This window comes from Nycticebus coucang, chromosome 3 (assembly GCF_027406575.1).
Source record: "Nycticebus coucang isolate mNycCou1 chromosome 3, mNycCou1.pri, whole genome shotgun sequence".
NCBI lineage: Eukaryota > Metazoa > Chordata > Mammalia > Primates > Lorisidae > Nycticebus > Nycticebus coucang.
The window spans coordinates 21699423-21721502 of NC_069782.1; the positions used below are offsets into that span (position 1 = coordinate 21699423).

The following is a 22080-nucleotide window of genomic DNA, read 5'->3' on the forward strand; positions in this document are numbered from 1 at the left end:
TGAATGTGCCTTGCTGCTTCCAGACATGGGACGCTCTCCATGGGCTGAGCCTGGAGAACAGCACAGCCCTTCCCTTCTACAGCTTCATCTCACCAGCCTCTGCCTATCTCTACAGTTCCCTTGAAGTAATGCTCCTCCTGGGAGGTTTTCCCAAGAGATGAGAGCTATAGGTCCCTGCAAGTCCTGGTTCTGAATCTAGTCACATGGCATTTAAAACCATAACTTACGGCTGGGCACCCGTAGCTCAGTGGTTATGGCACCGGCCACATACACTGAGGCTGGTGGGTTCGAGCCTGGCCCAGGCCAGCTAAACAACAATGACAACTGTAATAAAAAATAGATGGGCATTGTGGCAGGTGCCTGTAGTCCCAGATGCCTACAGTCTCAGAAACTTGGGAGACTGAGGCAACACAATCACTTAAGCCCATGAGTTTGAGGTTACTGTGAGCTATGACACCACAGCACTCTACTGAGGGGGACATAAAGAGACTGTCTCAAAAAAGAAAAAAAAAAAAAACGTGAATTACCTACCATCCCTGGGCCTTCCTTTGCTCTGCTGTAAAGAGAAAACTCTGCTACACAATCTCTAGTTCTTCTTTGTATCTAAATCTCACTAAGTATATACCTAATAGTTATTGAACGTTAGAACTCAGGGCTTTTCTACAATGGCAAAGGGAGCACAGACATATTAAAAGTTTGTTGAAAAGAATGCTTTCTGCTCGACCCAGGAAATGATGGGCAGAACACACGGTATACAGCATCTGTACAAAAACCAATTTCCTTTCTTTCATGCTGACTTATTCATATGAAACCAGCATTAAATCAGTATATCTAACAGACACAAAATTTTGGAGATGGTGCTTTGCCTTACGACTACAAAATGGAAGAATAAAAACACGAAATTATTACACGAAAAAGGAAAGAAATGGTAAAATATAAGATCTTTATCTATTTTATCACCAGACATGAGTAAAAGATATTTATCGAGTGAATAGGATTGAAAAGAACTAATAAGTATTAAAAGCATTCGTTTCACTTGCATCTACATTTCAGCTTCCCCCACCAGCCCAGTTTCTTTCTGCCATAGGTCAAGTAATGTTATAGAACTTTTCAAGGTCAAACAACCAATAGAATCTGGATCCTACGGAATCCAAGAATAGGATAACACAGAGATTCACAGTTGTTTTTCCTCCTCCCCTGACAATTTCAACATCTCTGGGCATTTTTTAAACAACGCAATTATTTTCAACATCGAAAAATACCATGGAGTTCCGATTCAAGTCAGGTTATATTGATGTCATATCAATCCTTAGAATCACCTAGATTAAAATGGAAACCTTTCACAGATAGACATTATGCTAACACTATAAAATACGGTGATGATGTGAGAACAACACACAATAATATTAAATGATGTTCCTGTCCTCAAAGCACTTCCACTTTTCTGTAAACAAATACAAATGCAAAATTCTCTGACAGATAAAGTGTGCATGGGGGAGTAGTTCAACTTTAATTAAGAATGCTTTCTGAAAAGGTAAACTTATTTCTATTTTAATGCAGTTTAAAAGGAAAATATATTTATTAAAATTTGTTTTTATCAATGCTTTTTTGGAATCAGTCTGTCAAGGAATAGAGAATACAGATTCCTTTAATGACAAGAAATTCTCCATGAGAGAATTATGAACTCTTAAGAGTGCATGAATGGGAACACATGGGTAGACTCCAAGGAAGTCTGAGAACCCTTAAAAAAGAAAGAAAAATTCTTTTAGATTGAGGTTCTCTAGCTTTCAGTAGATTCTCTACATGAGTGCCATCTGTGGAAAGGTTCTAGAAGGGATAGAAGGTTCTAGAGGTGCCAGAAGGGCCCTATACCTACCAAGACAGTAGTAGCTATAACCACATGTTGATATTGAACCCTTGAAAGGTGGCTAATGATCCTGAGGAAGAGAATGTTTAATTTTATTTAATTCTAAATAACATTCGATGGTAAATAACCACATGTGACTGCCATATTAGACAATCCGGCTGTAATGAGTTTGTGACCATGACCACTGTGCCCCCAGATGGGAGAATCAGATCCATGCAATGGCTGCAGTACTTTCCCAAGATCTCACACGGGGCCTCTGATGCTTCTGAGAAAGGGTCCCAGTTACCTCAAATGTTTTATCCCTGGCACAATGCTGACTATGGTAAATGTTTAAGGACTGTTTGTTGAATTAACGTGATTGAAAAAATGACCTTCGCTGCCTTCTTTTATTTCCTAATCCATGGTTTCTTGACTACGTGACCCAGATTCATTTGCGAAGTTGTTTGCCATTCCTGGCACCAGGCCTTGGTGACATCGGTGCCTCTCCCTGCCAGGCCAGCTGCTCACCTCCTCACCTCCTCTGTGAGGTTCACCCCAGTTCTCCCAGGCAGAATTCATCTCTCCTACTTTCTATCCACGCCCTCTATTACGGCACTTATCAGAAACACATACAATCATTTTTATTTGTTTATGGGCTTATCTTCCACACTAAACTTGAGGTAGTCCGAGATTCAGCAGAGAGCGCCCCACAGAGCAGAAAAATCTGGATCCAATTCACCCACAACTTGCTAGGTATATGAACTTGGGGAAGGCATTGAACTTTCTTTCAGCTTCTGTTCCTGTCTTTACAAAATTGGAATAATGTAACATCTATGTGACAGGTTTATGACAAAGATGAACTATTGCAAAGAATATAAACTCCATAATCCTGACACAATTGAACCATTTGATACTTTTTTGTTATTGCCATAGTCTATGAACTATTCAAGAGAACATATTAGATTATATTTTCCTTCTTTACATTCCTGGCACCTCCAACAATGCCTGACACATAGTAAGTGTTTAATACATGTTTGTTAAAGTGAACGGAAAATTTTCTCCTCAGCCTTCCAGCTGATTTCCATTTCTAACTGATTTTCCATTTGGGTCACTTTTAAACATCACCTTTAAAACAAAATGGTATGTTGCCAAGTCTGTGATCAAAAAATATGTTCACAGCTATTATTGCAAACATGATTAGAACGTTTTTGCTAAAAATTTGAAAGGTGAGTATCTATTTTGAGAAAAATATTAAAACAGTATTTATATTATACTGTATTTTAATTACAACCTGCTTTAATTCAGAGAAAACAAAGAGCCTGAACCTAAAGCTCAACTCTTTACTTACCTGATTCGTCATAGAAACTATTGGGAGAGATTTACTGTGAAAGTAGTTCATTACATTTCAGTTACTCAATCTCTCTTTGTGTGTGTGTGTGTGTGTGTGTGTGTGTGTGTGTGTGTGTGTGTGTGTGTGTGTGACAGAATCTCACTCTGTGCCCTCAATCGAGTGCTGTGGTGTCACAGCTCACAGCAAGCTCAAACTCTTGAGGTCAAGAGATCCTCCTGCCTCTCAATATCTTTTTTTTTTATCACAACCCATAGTTTGAAATACATTTTATATCATGACCTGTGTACACACTTATATACATATAGGTAACTAAAACAAAATTCACATAAAATAACACTTATCCTTACTTCTTGAGGGGTACTCTGACACTTCCTTTCTATTCCAATTTTTAATACAGATCATGTGCCACTAAATAGATCTCCTAATCCACCATGATCCAAGACTTGCTGTATTAAAAGCAAGGTATTTAATAATGTACGTTAAAATGGGTTTTTTCAAGTTTTCATTGACCTCAATGTTAAAACTGTCTAATGTTTACCTTGAAAGAATGGTGCAAATTCAACACCCTATCTCATGACAAGTTTTAGGGGAAACAGATTTAATCCCACTGCTATAACCTACTCAGAATGCTATAAAAATCACTCATCCCAGAGTCCACCCCAGTCTACTGGGTCCGACTGAGCCATTTTTGACAGAGATCTGTTCTATGATCTCCAGCAGAAGTTTCCCCAGATTTCCTCAGGCCAGATGTCAATAAGATCAACCAAGAGTACCTGTGACCAGCATCCTACCTTTAGCAGGCTTCCCACTCATCATTTCTGTGACAAATCCTGTCGGTGTGCGGCTGTGCTGAGGACTGATTTGAATCGGATTTTCTAACCCCTGAAACTGCATTTACCATCCTTAGCTTATTCACAGCAACTGGAAATGAGACTAGGTAAGGAGTGAAAGAGGCCAGAGGTTACGTGGTTTACTGATTAACTTCATTACAGAGCAGAATATTTGTAAATGTTTATGAGAAAAGTCCTCGATGCCAAATTGCCTAGTAAGCTGGAAACCAGTCGCTTAGATAAACATTTTCACAGAGCCCTTTCCCAGTTTAAGAACTTCTACAGGGTAGATTTCTGTTCAGTGGCTCTCAGAGTGATTTGGAAGTCAAGGACTATGCTCTAGGTCTTGACATTTGTCCTTATCTAAAGGCTACAGGATGGTATAATTTTGTAACATCAGGAAACAGTAAAGCATGATGCTTATCAGAGCGAGGTCTGCAGACAACTGCCCTGACCACCCAGGTTTGTAGCCAGTGTTATAGGTTGAATTGTGTCCTTCCTACCACCGAATTAATACAGTAGGTCCTCTGCTTACGATGGGTTACGTCACAATAAACCCATCATAAGTTGAAAATGCATTTAATAAACTTAACCTACCAGATATCACAGCTTAGCCTCGCCTACCTTAAACATGATCAGAACACTTCTATCAGCCTAGGCAAAAATCATGACTATCTCATGTAGTTTATTGAAGATTGTGCTGAAAGCACATTTTTTGCATCATCAAAGTCTAAACATCATAAGTCAAACCACCGTAAGTCAAGAATGTACGTTGAAGTCCTAAACCCTTGGTACCTCAGGGTGTGACTTCCCGTGTAATCAAACTACAATGAGGATTAGTGTGGGGCCCTAATCCAATAGGCTTCATGTCCTTATGTAAATAGGAAACTGGGACAGAGAGACAGACACCCACAGCTGCAAGCTGGTGTGAAGAGACACAGGGAAAAGAGAGCCATCCGTAAGCCAAGGAGAGAAGCCTGGAGTGGATCCTTCCCTCACAGCCCGCAGGAGGAACAAATCTCTCAGACCCCTTGACTTTGGATTTCTGGCCTCCGAAAGTCACCTTGTGGCAGCCCCCCTAGCAGACTAATACATGCAGGGTTTCTTGGCACTTCCTAGCTCTGTGAACCATGAACAAATTCCTGAACCATTGTTCTCATCTTAATTTCCTCATCTGTACGATGGGACTGATAATCACACAACCTCCTAGAGTTATATGTGAATGAAATAAAACAATATTTGTAAAATGCTTAGCACAGTGGGTTCCTACCTGTCATCATCATATTGATGCTATGATTGTTCTACTTTGGAGTCACATTACAGCTTGGGTTGCTTATTCAATCAGAATAATTCCATGTTGGATCCTACAGCATAACTCTGGGAAATCGAGCTTCAGTCTGTTGGCTGTTTTTTAGAAAGGAGGGCTTTAGAAGGGGATTTAGTCGGTCCAGGGTTGAGCCATGCATAATGCAGCCAGACACACGGTGTAACCTTAGGCGAGTATCTCAGCTTCCACGGGCCCTGTCTGTCTGCCTTAACAGATGGTAAAACATAGATAATAAGTCCTGCCCTACTTCCCTCATAGGCCTGTTGTGAAGATAAAATGAGATAATAAATATGAAAGCCGTTTTAAATGCCAAAGTTGATCTGTATAAATGTAGTAACCATTGTAAGATATGTCGAAAGCCTTTCCTATAGGCACATAGTAAGTTTCCAAAGTGGTCCCATATACGTTATGTCATTGGATCCCCCCTTGGGGCCTTTGAGGAGAGTACTACTTCTGATGCTCCCTATCTTCACGTCTGTTTTATAAATAAGGAACAGAAAGTCAATGAGGCTGAGGAATTTTTCTATCTAACTAGGAAGGGATGAAGCTGGGACTTTAACCCAGGTCTTCTGACTCAAAATCTCATGGTTGAAAAACTAAGGTTTGCTTGTCCTGATTGGCAAGAAAGACAAAAGGAGTGGTGATCTGTGGTATGTTTGTTTTTACTTCTGACCTCCATGTACATCTGATCTCACGCTCTTCTCCTCCGAATCCCATAGTTATCCCTGCCTTGAGAGGATCATGGGCGAAAGGGCTACCCAAAGGCTAGGAAGCAAGACAAACAATTTACGAATTTTCTATTTCAAGAATTCCCTGAAATTTTCACTGGTCAAAATATACAGACCTTTCTGTTGCCCTCAGAAACATCTATACTAAATAAGAAGTGAGCAGGATAATTCAGCTGATCTAAGAAATTCCTGTTGCTAGTGAAATTCACAGAGAACACAGAATATTCTCCTAATAAGATGGATGGGATCCCTTTGCTTCTTGCTCAGAGAAGATCAACTGCCTGGTGTTTGTTTGTTGTTGTTGTTTTTCTGAAAGTACGTTTTTTGTTTTGAAGTAAAGTACGTTTTTTTGTTTCTGTGCCATCTAAAATAGTAGCCACTAGCCATAGATGGCATCTTAAATGAGAGAGCTGGTTCCTCAGTTACTCCAGTTACATTTTAAGTGTTCAACAATCACATGCGGGTGGTATTACTGTATCAGATAAGGTAGACGCAGAACATTTCCACGATCACTGGAAGTTCTACTGGACAGCATTTAGACCATACTTGGGAGCAATATGGGTGATATGCCAGTCACAGAGTGTGGACCTTCAGCTATGAAGTCATAAAAAACAGGGAAGTCCCAGAGCAAATGTTGGCAATGCTTTTCTGAGAACTACCCTTGAGGAGACCTGTGGGCAATAGACTTTAAGCAATATAATATCATGGAAAAGACTTTCCCAATTGAGAAGGTAAAGAGGAGTATTCTTTTACCTTGGAGGCTCAAAGATTCCATTTTGATTACTTGTCCTGATTATATTCTGGTTGCCTACTTGCTAGTTATAGAACCGTAAGCAAATTATTTAACACCATGAAATAACCATTCTACCGTAAAAGAGGAAACAGTAATGGTACCTACCTTACAGGAGAGTTGTGAGAGTGAAGATTAATGCAAAGAGAGTACTTAGGATGTGCTAGGCGTTCTTCTTGGTGCTTTGTTAAATAACTTACGTTATTTAACAAAGCATGAAGTTAAGGAATTTGCCTAAGACCACAGACTAGTAGATGGCAGGAGTGGGCCTGAACCCAGGAAGTTGGCTAGCAAATCTCACAGACCTGCAAGTTTGCATCATGCACTCTGCATGATGTCTGACAAATAGAAAGCACTTAAGACAAGCTAGCTGTCCTTGTCACAATTCTTTTCATCGCTGTAGATTTATACATTTGCAGTCTGATTACATGGTCAGTCTCTCACAGCCCAGTGCCTCTGTTTTTTAACCTGCATGGTTGGCAGCTGAGCCCTAGACTGCAATGGAGTCACCCACCTGCCAGCCACCTTGTCTATTACTCTCTGACTTCATCACATGCCCTTCACAAGCTATGCATGCCCTCCTAAAAGAAGCAATACTCATTCTATAATAAGGAAAGGCCCATTCAATATTTCTTTCCTTCTCCCATCTCTTTGCTACGTTAACAATGGTACCAGATCTGAGATTCCTTGGGAGGCAAAAACCAGCCTCACAAGGAATTAATTAAAACCCTAGAGATTGCTTAAAGCTGTGGATAAGAAACAGCAGCGACAAAATATTTCAACTATGCAAAAACAAAGCTTCATTTTATCTGAGCCAATGGGATCTTTCTGCCTTTTGGAAACTTTCAGCTTTAATTCACCCAATAAGTCAGAACTACATTTACTTGACTTGAACTCAGTGAGATGGAAAAATACCTGAAATCAAATGTCAGAAAGACTCTGCAAAATTATATCTCAAGACCTTTAATTGTCTTTTAAAACATCTGACTGATTTCGCAACATCTGGAAAGGTCTTTTAATTTAAGCATGAGACCCAGGCAACAGCCAGATTCCAAACTGAGTGTCTTCTGATAAAAATCAAGCATGCCCAGAGAAAACAGGTGTAAACAGCTAAGTGGAGCACAAAACGAGGAGAGACGGCAGACGAGATGCAACGTAAGTGAACGGGATTGCTGGGGATCTGTCCCCTGTCATTTGCTGGGTCTCATTCAGAGTGGGGCTTCGGACAGACTGTTAAAAACAATAATGAGAATAATATAAAACATGGATTCCCAAGCAACTGTTAGCCATGCTGTCACGTCAACATGAGATTGAACACGTGTTCCCTTCCGGAGGGCATCCAGAAATTTATTTACATATTCTCGATTCTTGCTGGCTCCTTGAAAATTCTTTGCACTCTGCAAGGCTAAAATAAACAGTGCTTCCTTCTTTTAATGAGCAGAGTGGTGTTTATCATTTCAACCATTTAAAATGTTATCAACGATCCTTCAAACACTGGATTCATGATAGCAACCAATGTGTGGTTTACAGAGCAGGCTCCCACACAGCTGATTCATTCCTCCCAACAAACTACGAAGTGTGTCATTATTATCCCCATTTTACAGGGGAGAAGACTGAATCTCACTTGCTTTGCAGACTATTTCTTCCTATTTCGTTCCATATTTCCACTCCCAGCATCACTCCCCTAAGTGAATCGGGCCTCACCACCCTGGGGTCAGTGATCGTGGTCCATAAGTAATGCTGATTCTGTGCTAAAATTAGAGTACTTTGTCTCTTAATCTTTAACATTGTATGATGTTTTGAGTTTTTAAACCACAGTTTGCTAAAATTAAACACCTGCTTTAATTAATACACCACCTCCCACCGTGTTCACTATGCCAAGTGATGAAAAGCTGTGGACTTTGTCATTATTACTTTTTATTACCCACAAATTGCGTAAAACCTGGCCTTCTTCACTCATCAGAGACGCCTTTCTTAATACAATAAATCAATCTTTGACCAAGTTTCCTGGCTGGCAGGATCTCCCAAAGGAAAGGCGACTTTTCTCTGTGAGGTCAACGTGGCCGTCCCGGTCCTGCATGCAGATTTGGTTGCCCATGGGCTAGATTCCCATCTGGATTTGCCAGGATCTCTGGCAACAGAATAAATTAAAGGAGCTCAAGGAGGTGACTGCAGCCCCGTCTTCTAAGTCCGTTCTGTCCAAGCTCCTTTCCATCTTTTTCTGGTGATGATGTCACTTCCTTCCGCCCACCTCTGACTTCTGCAGCTCATCCTGCGTGAGCACAGACTCGCCTCAGCTGTCAGCCTGTTCAAGAGCAGCCTGCACATCTTTTGCTTCTGCCCACAACTACAGGAGACAGCTTGGCCTGTGAACAAAGACAGTCCAGAAGCACAGGGGAGTTCATGTCCCCAGGGGCCGGTTCTTACAGGCTTCAGTCCCTGATCCTCAGCGGGCAATTCTCGTGCTACTCCAAGTGGCCCCAAGCTCTGCTCAAGCCATGGAAGAGATCTCTATAACTCACCTCTTTTGGGTTCCCTCCTTCCCTGTCTCATCGCCCTGCTCCCTCACTTCTGCCAGTCACCTGTCACATCAAGTGCCTGAACACAAGTCCTGGCTTCAGGCTCTGCCCTTTGGAATAAGCATTTACATGGGTGGGGGATATTCCCCTCCACTTTAAGCAAAACCTTTGGAAAGTGAGGGGTCCACAGTCATCTCTAGAAGAAGCTGCAGGTATCATTGAAAAGGTCACTAGTGTTTTTATCACCTGTTAGTGAATGCTCATCAATATTTCTCTTCAACACTGGTCTCTTTCCAAAAGTCTTAAAGGCGGAATTTAATCCTGGCCTTTAGAATAACCTTTGATGAAAGGTACCTAGCCCAGCACCACCTTAAAGGACTTGTCAAGCCATGTACCAGGTGAGTACCACTGAGTTACGTCTTCCTGATAGGTGGCTGCAGCATTGTGTGGACTCAGATGTTAACGCTCCCTTGGGTCCTAGAAGCACTAGCCTAAAAATCTCTTTTTACCAATCAAACTTGAGTGAGTCATTTTGGAGACTGCACAGCTGGTGCATGGGAAAGCAGAGTGTGGGCAGCCAGTTCTCTTGGACTTTCCCCTGCCCTAAGTAAAAGTGAGAAGACAAGGCCTTTCCAAGTCCATTCCAGACTTTGGGCCTTTGTTCTCATTATTCCCTCCTCCTGAAGAAACATTCTCCCTGGCTTCTTGTCTTAAGGGCTCAGCTCAGATGTCCCCTGTTCAGAGGCCTTTCCTCGCCGCAGCAGTCCGCATGGTTCACCTGTCCAGTCACTAGGGCATCGCCCTCTTATTGTTTTTCTGGCACTTGTCCTACCTGATATTACTTTATTGATTTATTTACATGTTTACCGTTCGTCCACCCTCCACTATGACCTTGCCCATCTCATTCTCTGCTTTCTTCCCAGGCCCTGCATATCGTCCTTGCTCAATGAATAGAAAAAAATAGAAGAAATGCCAGTTCTATCATGAACCTCACCTGCCCCTGGTGTAAGAGCCTGGCTGTTAGGCCATTGGAGAAGAATCCAGCTTTCTGGCTAGTGGAACCCAGGGATGAACCCTTCCAGGTTTGGACTGTGGCCCTGGGAAGAGCAGCTCGCATGCCTTAAGTCTTAAGCTATAAGACTCCAGGAGTGATGAGTGAAGAGTTAAGTCTGTGAGCTGCTCTTCTTCTGGGGCCCACAGTCTAGTCCCTGGTGTGCTCCACCCTGAGCATGGGCAGGGGCTGTAGAACGCACCACTGTCCTAGGACGCATGAGAAGAGGAGAGGAGAAATAAAAGAATCAAAATTTTCTTCATCCTCTCCTGTGGGACACTTACAGTTGAGGTATGTTGAATGGAGTGAGACTGAGGCCCTGGAGGAAAGAGATTTGAAAAGAATGCTTATTCCTGGCTCATTCCCAGGACATGGAAAAGGAGTCTCATGGCCACACATGGGTCAGATGAGCTCAGCAGAAGAGGGAACCAGATGAAGATGCAAGGAAACCACTCCAGCCAGGAACAGCAGCTGTGCATTGCAGCCAATGGTCTTGTGGACACTGGGTAAGAATGTGATCCAGTGAACGGGAGATGAGGAGACCACAACATAGTAAGCAGGAGCCACAATGCTTCCTTAGTGACCATTTCCAGGTGTTTCTCACCTGAGGGCACCTGCAGGACTTGGCCTCTATTTCCTGAAATCTTTTGCACCTCTCGACTGTGGAGGTCAACCTCAAACCCACGTGCTTGCTTAAAAGTGGGGCTGGTTTGTAAGAGAAACCCTGCAATTTCCTCTCCGTGTATAAATTGGAGCCGAGTAGATTGGTTTAATAGTCATGACACCAACCTTCAGACTGAGAGATCTCAACATGCAGTTGTAAAATTTTAAAGCAGAAAACAGCAGTTTTCACTTGAACAAATAATCTTAAGTGGAGTGTTACTTCATCTTGCATATGTTCCAATAGTCCTAATTATTCTGTGAATTCTGACTGGTAGACCAAAAAATTATGAAGATGTCTAAAAATTGGTTTTTCTAAGGAACTATAGAAGGACAGGCCAGATGCAAAGGGTCAAGTGGCCAGACAAGAAGGGAGGGTCTCCCACTGTCCTTGACTTTGTCCACAGAAGGAAGAAAAGTCAACTAGAATAAGACGCAGTGAGAACAGGTATTTCATGAATAATTACTACAGTCTTTGGTCTCTCTGAGAGTTACTGATCGACTCCTCCTTTCTCTCCTCTATACCTGTTTTCTCCTTCCCTTCTATTATATATTATTGGATTCTTATTTATTAAGCACATATTAGGATTAATAAAATATGGTCAGTGCCCTTAAATACTCTCATACTATATGGGGCAGGTAGACGTGTACATAGGTAATACAAATAATGACTTCTTCTTGGAAATGACCAGATAAACAATCACACAACAAGGGCTAATGGCCAGTAGGTAATAGTATAAACTATTAATTAAGATCTGCTTTGGATATGTGTATAAGGGCCCATGCCTTCATACATTGAACTTCAGGCAATCTCAAGTGTTTGCATCTTCAGTATCATAGTCTGCAATGGTTCATATATTAATACAGGGTAAAAATGGGGACTATTCAAACTTCCCAGCAGGGCTATTATGCAGGAAGGAATTATTTTAACAGGGGCAAAAGGCTCCCTGCCCCACCCAAAATATTGCCCTAGCTGACTGCTTATTAATGTTCTCAGTTGAGACTCTTTATAAGAAGAAGTTTTTCATAAATGCATAAAGTGAAGCAATATAGCATTTTATGGTATCATCTAGTTACAGATCTACTGAAAACAGTGTAGTACAATTTGTCCTCAACTCAGCTTAAGTGACTAATCCAGACACCGTGCCATAGATGCCCCAGCACCAGAGGAATGGGTGGACAGGAAACTTTCTACACAGCTATAACCTAAGAAAACACAGCCTTTAATAGGTATAATATTAAACCATAAGAATTCTGATTTTATACTTTATTGCCCATAATAATATTAGAATTAGCTCTGGAACAGGAATCTGTTCCTACTCCCAACTCTGTTAATTATCTAGCCTCATGGCCTTGGGCAAGTCACAAAGCTCTTGAAGGCTGGCAGTCCTCATCTATGAAAATGAAGACCATTAGGCCTGACAAATCCAAGGTCCAACATAACCTGTAACCCTGAAGAGTAGCCAACATTTACTGAGTTCTTAGAGGGACCAAAAACATTCTCTTGACTCTCAGACTCGTTATCCAGGTTTTTTGTCTCACGTATTTCCAAACTGTAGTTTGTTTTTATTGACATTCAAATGAACTCGACAACTTACCGAATAAATTTTCAGAAAAAGAAAATTCATCCATGGTAGGGAAATGGGAGTGTTCAATGAGATTCATTTTTGATCCCATCCAAATTTTTCAATTTGCAAATGTACTTTCGTGATGGTGGTCTTCAAAAGAAATCCCTAAAAGGCAAATAAATAAGGTTTGTAATTGCAGGAATGTGGAGGGGTGGTTAAGAGAGGTGGGGAAGGGGAAAAGAAGATAGTTTACAAAAGTGCAAAAGCCCTTGTAGACATTTTGCCATAGCCTTTCTGTATGTATCTTTTCTCAATATTTATCATTTTTCCATCTCATTTGGATTTTTTTTTTATTAAATCATAGCTGTGTACAATAATGCAATCATGAGGTACAATGTGCTGGTTCCAAGATGCCCGCTTTCAGGGGAATACCTAATTTATCTGGGGAAATACTTATGTTTTCATTTGAATTTCACCACTTCAGAGATTTAGGCAAGATATGACATTTGGTTAGGTCTTTATTTCTTTTATATGTAAACCCCTTACACACACATACAGAAATAAAAGCCTTGATTAAAAATGAAATAAATTCTTCTTATTAAATGAATAGTAGCTCCAAAAGCTTGAGCATAATCAAGATCTAACTTTTTTTTCCTAGAACACTTCATAGGTGTGTTCAAAGGGAACACAATATTATTTCTTTTTGTGCTATAATCATTGACAATCATAGCTCCAGTAATTCATCAGGATTCACATAATGATAATTCTTTATGTTTACCATTTTTTCCCTCTGTTACCTGGAATTCCTTTATAAAAAGAAATGAAACTCTGCCAATATTTGGTTAACCAATAATATAAATTTAATTTTAAGAAAGACAAAATAAATGATTTCCTTCTTGAAAAAATGGGATGAATTCATGATTTATTATCCTAAACTTTGTTCTATAAACACATGATAGTGATTTAAAGTCACTTCTTGCTGGAATTTTCTTGACTATGTAGGCATTATGTCAGCAGAATTAAGAAAGTACCCCCTAAAATCTTCTTTCTTTCTGCCTTATAGAGAAAATTTTAGGGGTATGCATTTTCACTCTCCTGGTCTACTTTGGTCATAAAGAAGTTATAACAAAAAGAAAACTAATGCAAATCTCACCAAAATTTCTGAAGTTTCATCCTGAGGAAATTTCCAGAATACATCTAAGAACTCAAGAAAAGCAGCATTTACTTTGAGCTACACCTCTGAGTCTCCTCTCTTCCCTTCCTTCCTCCCTTCCTTCTTTCCTTCCAAGACGACTTCTACCTCCCTAAAGAAATAATTGGACAGGTTAATGAATGAAAAAGTGTGCTTCAGAACCTCTTTTCCCAGGCTATTTTCTGAGGATGGTTTTCAGACCTTTTTTTTTGTTTGTTTCCTGCCTCCACCAAGAAATTACTTTGTTTACAAATGAATAACTTAGTGTTTGCTACTCAGGAAGAGAATATAAGGGTTTTGTTAGACAAATACTTATTTCATTAGAAGTTCCCCACTATTCGCGTCTCTATTTCTCTCTCCTTTGCCAAATGTCCCAGTTTAAACCCAAGAGAGTTTCAGATACAGTTAGCTGCTGGTGAAGGGGTCCACCAGAAACCACTCATTATTCATGGTTCCCACAAATACGAGTTGAGAATGTATTCTGCACTGATTCTTGTGCTGAATCTTTCAAGATAAAATAGTAAAAGGAACAAAAGAATTTATAATTCATGACGTCAATCTTAATGAGGACTACAGACATTAAACAAATAATCACAAAAATGCGTAGTTGATTACATGTTATCATTAAAACCATGTATGAAAGTTAAGAACAGGATGCTCTGAAAGAGAAGTTTGTGTATGAAGACAGGAAGTCAAGAGATAGGGAAGTGGCCAGCTCTTGACTACTAAAGTGGCAGTAGGTTCTCTAAGGGAAGATGTGGTTTCAAGGGCAATTTTTAAAGATGGACAATACTAGAACACATATGAATTAAAGAGAAAACACCAGGGGAAGGGAGTGGTTGTAGAGGAAGAATGAGAGAGTCTTCTGGGAAGGGATACAAACTGTGTCCACTGTGGAGACCACACATACCAGCGTCTATCTGGTAAGTCAATGGCATAGCCCTACCATAGTCTACTATCCATTAAGATGAGGGACTTGAATAGAGAAAACCCATTCTAAAGTCAGAGGGAGCTAGGAACCACCACATTCATCACAAGACAAAGCCTCAGTCGTGAGAGAAATGCTATTTCTCAGTGTAGCTGTGTTTGGCCAACCCATAGTAGACTCAGGAAGCCCTCCTGCCACCCACAGGTGAGAAGGGAGGAGCTAGAAATAAAAATGAAGTCTGGAAACATTGGCTGCAATGTAGACCCTTCTAATGCAACAAGTAGGAGACAGTGAGCTCATTTCAGCCCCATCCTCACTCTCACCCTCATGTTCAAACAACTGCCACATATCACAGTGGAATTGAACCTAAGAGGGCTCAGTGCTTTTCTGGGGCAATTGTGAAACAGTATCCCAGATGCTGCCACAACTCCTGTAGAAGGAGGCTCTGATACGGAGCTGGAGGTCCTGAGGATAAACCAGTAAAAGTTGAGCTGCTGCTATTAAGGGGGCTTTATTCATACTCACAGGCTAGTTGGACACTAGTGAAATTCAAGTTTCAATATATACATACCAATCATTTAAGAACATATTCAGTGTGTGTATATAAATATATATGAACCATAGATACTAAATGTGTGTACAAATATATGTCTGTATATTGTGTAATAAATGAGTTGAAGATCACCCCCAAAATTCAGGCAACTTTTGTTTAAGATAGAGCTTCTCCTATCTCTGGAATAGGAAATTCCACAATTTCTCATAATAATACCTCCCTGGAACCTACAAGGTCAACAGTCAGAAAATTTCCTAATATTCAACCCAAACTTAAACTCTGTAACTTAAGACTCATTTCCTTTGGTCTTAAAAAAAAAAATGGGAAATTACAGAAGCTGGGCGTGATGGTACACACCAGTGGGCCCAGCTACTTGGGAGCTGAGACAGGAGGGTCACTTGAGCCCAAGAGTTTGAGACTGCAGTGCACCATGATCGCACTTGTGAATGGCCACTGCACTCCAGCCTGGACAGCGTGGCAAGACCCTGTCTTGACAACAATAATTTTAAAAGGACATTACAGCTCTGTGACTAAGTTTAAGTTTCCCTCTGTGCTCTCTTTTTCTCACATCTGTATCTTTTTAACCTTGAGCCACGTTCATTATACTTTATATTACAGTTTTCTAATATTTTCCAGGTACTCACTCATCTTCACTTGAGATTCTGGTGATAAATGTCCCTTTATATATTCATACAAACTTGGCACTTTCAAATCCAGTGCCTGGCACGCAATAGACCCTCAAGAAATGTTGGCTTAATTAAATGATCTGTTTTGATTGTTTTCTTGCTTAGTTCTGCCAAATTCCCTGACATTAGATGTGCTGTTCCTGGAGAAATAGCATAAAACAAGAATTTCATTCTCTTGTTGGCACAAAGATTTAGGACATCATTTTTCACTTGCTCACCCAAATGAAAGTCCACTTCCCCTAATTCCACATCATTTATAAAGGTTGTTAACCCTGGCTGAAGACCCACCATGTGGGTGTCCCTACTTAGCTAACAACAGAGCTCTCTAGACTTCAGATAGCTAGCAGAGTCTACTCCAATCAGTTTCATTAGTTTTATAATCCTTAAGGATCTTTACAAAAGGAAACTTTCATTTTTGAAATGGTAACACAGGCAGGTGGTAAGCAATTCAAACAGCATACTGAGTTATAAGTCTTAATAGCTCCATCACCCATTCCCCTTACCAAAATACAATTACAAGGGCCAAGTTCTTGTGCATCCTTTTGGATACTTTAGCCCGAAAGAGGCCTTTAAATCCTATATCTAAAATCAGATTTTGGCAAGCTTGCCTACAGGCCAAAGTTGGCCTGCTGCCTGTTTTTATATAGCCTATAAGTTTAGAATGGCTTTACATTTTTCCAATGCTTGAAAAAGAAATAAAAAGAAGAATATTTCATGACACATGAAAATTAAAGTTCAATAATAAAGTTTTATTGGCATCCAGCCACACCCATCTTTTATGGACCGTCTGTGGCTGTTTCCTCCTTACAAGGGCAGAGTGGAGTAGTTACAACACAAGACCGCACGTTCCACAAAGCCAGAAGTATTTACTATCTAGCCCTTTGCAGAAAAAGCATGGTGTTAATCCCTGCTTGAAACAAATAATGGAAGGGATTCAAACAATCCAAGTAATATTATAGGTAACTATGAATAATCCGGTGATTACTATGGGAATAAGCCCACCTAATACATGCAACTCATAATAGCTGGATCTTTACCTTTTAACAGCTCCTTTCTGGGATTAGTCAACTTGCAAAGTGTTTCCGTATGCATTATTTCTTTATCTCGGGTTACTTCTGTCCCTTTCTTTCTCTAATACTCTTCATCATCTTGTTGAGAAAAGAACTACAATAGGAAGTCTAACTGCCAGGATTCCCCCCAAATTAGCTCTAGAATCTTTTTTTCTCTTCAGATCTTCCCTTCAACAAAAGGAGTCATTTCACAGTTGAGAATGAGAGATGGGTGGGACTAGTGGTCTCTAAATAATTATGCTCGCTTACCCTTTAAAAGAACCTTGAAAACCAATACATTCCTTCAACACATTTTTGGGGGCTGACAGCTAAAATTTTCCACTAAAAATTAAAACAGTTGTAGTAAATGTAATTTCTGACACATTGTAAAGACTAACCAATTTACTCTCCTTTTTATTCTCTTCTTAATCAGGCCAAGGTGAGGTTTGAACTCACCACACCTGGTCTATAGGACCAGCGCTTTACCAACTGAGATAGGGGACCCAGCTTGCATTACTTTTAAACCTATTTAAATAAGTCTAAATGTGACAGGAAGACTAGGCAGGGTGGCTCATGCCTGTAATCCCAGCAGTCTGGGAGGCTGAGGCAGAAAGATCATTTGAGGTCAGGAGTTCAAGACCGGCCTAGGCAACATAGACCAGTTTCTACAAACACTAAAAGATAAATAAATAAATAAATAAGCCAGGTGTGGTGACATGTGCCTGTAGTGCTAGCTACTCAGGAAAGATCCTCAAGCTCAGGAGTCAAGGTGACAGTGAGCTATATGATCATGCCAGTGCACTCCAGCCTGGGCAACAGAGGGAGATCCTGTCTCTAAAATTAACTAAACAAATACATAAATGAGGCCAGGAGTTTAAGGCTGCTTTGAGTTATGATAACACACCTGCACTCTAGGCCAGTCACCAGGGTGAGATCCTGCCAAGAGAGAGAGAGAGGAAGAAAGAAAGAAAAAGGAAGGGAAGGAAAGGGAAGGGGAAATCACAGGGGAGGAGCCACGAGATGAGGGTGGAGCACCAACCTTGCCTTTCCATGCTTTCCTCCATGACCTGGCACTACTCACACAACATCCCCTCCCTGAGCTACCACTCTGAGCCTCCACTGGGTAAGCGTTTAAAATCTAAATAACAGGGCTGCTGTAGAGATGAAAAAATTAAGTGTGCTATGTACAGAAAAAATATACTACATTGTTTCCAATAATAAAACATGAAAAACAGCATAAATGTCCTTCAAAAGAGAATGGATATGATAATTAGTATATTCACAATGAAAATGATTATAACCTGAACTATAAAACTGTAAAATGACTATAAAGTGAACGGGGCCTAATGTATCCAAAGTGATAAATTGGAAAACATGCTATTGAGCAGCATCTGGAGAATCAGGCTGCAGAATAATACATAGAGTTTGACATAATTTATGTACATTTACAGACAGGCAAAGGAATGCTACATGTGATCCCTGATGCTCTATTGCAGGGTCAACAAACTGACTACGAGGCTAAATCCAACCTGCCAAGGACCGCATTTGCCCTTCTGTTTTACTTATTGTCTATGGATGCTTTCTGAGCTGCAATGGCAGAGTCCTATAGTCGTAACACAGTTACACTGCGTGCAAAGCCTGAAATAGTCACTATCTGTCCTAGGCAGAAAAGACTTGTGATCCTTACTTTAACCATAGATAGGGCATGTTCAGAATAGTGGTGCCGAGTGTGAGTGGTTGGGTGCAGAGGGAGCATCCATGGCACCTGCGATGTTGTCCTCCTTAAGCTGGGTAATAAATATGAGGAAGTTGATTATATTGCTTTATTTTTTGCACGTTGAAAATATTTCACAATGACAAAAAATGGAATGAAATTATATATGTGGAAAGCTTCTTCATCTGTAAAGGTATCCAAGTTCATGCAGGGGTCGTCTCTTGCCCTCCCCACACATAAATTCTCAAGTCACATTCCACAAGGGGAGTCAGGGACGGACCCCACCAATATTTTTTGTCTATATGTTTATGTGGGACAACAGAATACACAAAAACAAAACAGAGATGGGATCAGTCCCTGACTCCCTACGTTGGTATACTATTTAAAGGTTTGAGGAGAAAGTAATTCCTACTCATAAAATATTGGTGGAACTTTATTGTGGAAGATATTGGAAAGTTTGAGTGATGCAATAAAATCTGTACTTAAGAAGAATATTTTAATGAGAAGGTGGAAGAGGGGAGGGGAAAGGAGTAAAAAAAGAAAGAGAAAAATTTCAGGAAATTGTTGCTGAGATAAGAGGATCATGGTGGATACCAGTGTGGCATTTGTAGAGATGGTAAGGAAGGAGCTTCAGTACAGCATACTTGGAAGACCAAGAAGAGAAAGAATTCTGACGAGCAAAGCTTAAGCCTTGGGTAATGGTGCAAGCAGGGACAAAATGTTTATTTTACTTTAGGTGTATTTTTATGATGCTGTAACCTAAGTCTTAATTTCAGGATCCAGGAGTAATTTCAGAAATGGTATGCGCTATTTGTTTTTATTGTGATAAGACACATAGTTGCTGGTGGCTTGGCCTCCAACTTGCTGGTTCTCAATATTTACTTGTTTAGATACTATGTGTCACAGGAAGTTCATGGCGAATGGCATCTGTGATTTAGCGTAACCATTTGCATATGGGGACCTAGGAAAAGCACTGGTCCAATAAAACAGCTTGGACTCTGATTCAGAGAACTCCTAGCTCTTGAGAGATAAGGATAAAAGCCAATTACATGTGGTACTTCACTGTGAACACTTCACACACAAAAATATCACCCTTAGTAACTTTGTCTCCCATGACCCCATTTGTTGAAGGCAAAACAAACTTTATTGGATATTAATATCATTCATTTTGAGGGCCAGCGAGGTGGCTCGCACCTGCAATCCTAGGACTCTGGGAGGCCAAAGTGGGTGGATTGCTTGATCTCAGGAGTGTGAGACCAGGCTGAGCAAGAGCAAGACCTCATCTCTATTAAATATAGAAAAATTAGTCAGTCATGATGGCTGGCGCCTGCAGTCCCTGCTACCAGGAAGGCTAACGCAAAAGGATTGCTTAAGCCCAAGAATTTGAGGTTGCTGTGAGCTAAGGTGATGCCATGGCACCCCACCCAGGGTGACAGAGTGAGAGTCTGTCTCAAAAATGAATGAATAACTAAATTAATTAATTAAAATATAATTCATTTTCAAAGAGCAGAAAGAAAGTGAAATTTTTCTAATCATCATCACTGATTTTTTTCTAGGGCAAAAATACAGATTTAGAGTAAATAAATCCTTCCTAAAGTCCAAAGAGATAGAAAGGACAATTATGGCCAGTGCTGACCACAGGCCAAGCAGGGTGGCCTTGGGGCAGCATGGCCATTGGACCGCATCATTCTGAAGATGGTGCCAATGAGAGTCAAACAGTCTTTGCTACTATCTTAGTAACCACCACATATTTCCTATGATAGATTAAGAGAATACCTACCATTTTATGAGTAGGCAATCTCCTTTGATGTTATCTCAGTTCATTTATAATGAATCAAGCAGGTATTAATATAAATGTCTCAAAGAGATCAAGTCACCTTTTCCCAGTTATCCACAAATAAGCAGCAGAGTGGGGATGTAAACCCCTCCAAATCCATGCTCTGTCATGCAGCTCGCCCCCTGAAACTGCCCCCAGCCACCTACCTCCCCAGTGAGGCTGAGTTGGCAGTCCTGGAAGATGGCTCCTGCTTGAGGCATTCAACAGCGCACAAATCAATCAAGTAAGCCAGTATAAGGTTTACCAGTAGTATTATTTTGTTTCTTCTCAAAGTCCTTTTGTTTTTTCTAAGTCTCCATCTCAAGGTACACTTCCTTCAGATGTCATGCATCAAAAATACCTGAGTCAAGTGGACCTAGCAGAGACCTCCACAGATACTGAAGCCTCTCGGCTCTCTGTAAGTTACACAAACGTAACTGACCACAGCTGACCTTTATTTCCAAGTAGGTATAGAAAAAGCACTGGAGTTGGGGTCCCCAGGGCCCAGAACTTGAGAGTGGAGACCTCCTTCCATTTATATCCTGAAGCTTCCCTTGCCTCACCTTAGGCCCAGCCTTGCTTGAGTAGCACAAGTCGGCAGTAGATTTCCATGGCCCTGAGCACCTTTTGCCCTGACATTGGACCATCACCTCCAGAAGATGCCTAGCACATTGCCAGGCACATATCAGACACAGAATAAAGACTTATGAATTGATTGAATAAACAGATGGTGAATAAATAAACAGACAAATGGACTGCACAAAAATGAATGAATAATATCCCTTACTAGATAAGCACCTTCAGAATCGGGCCCCAGAGGATGGAGGTTAGTGAAGACAGGGATAGAAGCGCAATGCCGGGTGGCGCCTGTGGCTCAAAGGAGTAGGGCACCGGCCGCATATGCCAGAGGTGGCAGGTTCAAAAACCCAGCCCTGGCCAAAAACTGCAAAAGAAAAAAAAAAAATCTAGGTGACTTTTGGTCAGCGCCTGTGGCTCAGTGAGTAGGGCGCCAGCCCCATATACCAAGGTTTGAACCCAGCCCCGGCCAAACTGCAAAAAGAAGCGCAATGCACCTGAGAGCTGAAGAAGGTTGGTTTGGGTTTTGTTGTTACATACATAACCTGACAATGAGGTCTGCTCCCCCAGAAGGTAGACTAATTAGTGAACTGTACCCCATTGGAAATCTCATAAGCAGTGAGCCTCCACGTGTCCCCTTGAGAGCTACTTTATACATGAATTAAGGGGGACATTTGAACTGAGATGTGAAGAACAGGAAGAAGTAAGCCCCACTAGGGGGCAAGCAGTCCAGGCAGAGTGGTCAGCAGTGGCTAAGGGCCCACACTTGGGTGTAGAGCAGTGGTTCTCAACTTCCTAATGCTGTGACCCTTTAATACAGTTCCTCATGTTGTGGTGACCCCCAACCATAAAATTGTTTTCATTGCTACTTCATAGCTTTAATTTTGCTACTGTTA

General features: G+C 40.9%; 1 protein-coding gene across 9 annotated transcripts in view; it reads right to left on the minus strand.

Moving 5' to 3' along the window:
• Nucleotides 1-22080, minus strand: part of NR1H4 (nuclear receptor subfamily 1 group H member 4) — an 80952-nt gene that overhangs the window by 51545 nt on the left and 7327 nt on the right. For 4 of the 9 annotated variants that reach the window (XR_008378734.1, XM_053583001.1, XM_053583000.1 and 1 more), the window contains exon 1: nt 3989-4130. The exons of 1 other annotated variant lie outside the window; for it this stretch is intronic. Coding sequence is in view for 7 of the 8 variants with exons in the window: in XM_053583001.1 (XP_053438976.1) it covers nt 3989-4091 (103 nt within the window). In the remaining variant the exon portion in view is untranslated. Of the gene's footprint in view, nt 1-3988; nt 4131-12700; nt 12836-13823; nt 13946-22080 lie in introns of those variants that run through there. 4 more of the 9 variants (XM_053582998.1, XM_053583002.1, XM_053583004.1 and 1 more) reach the window with 2 other exon arrangements.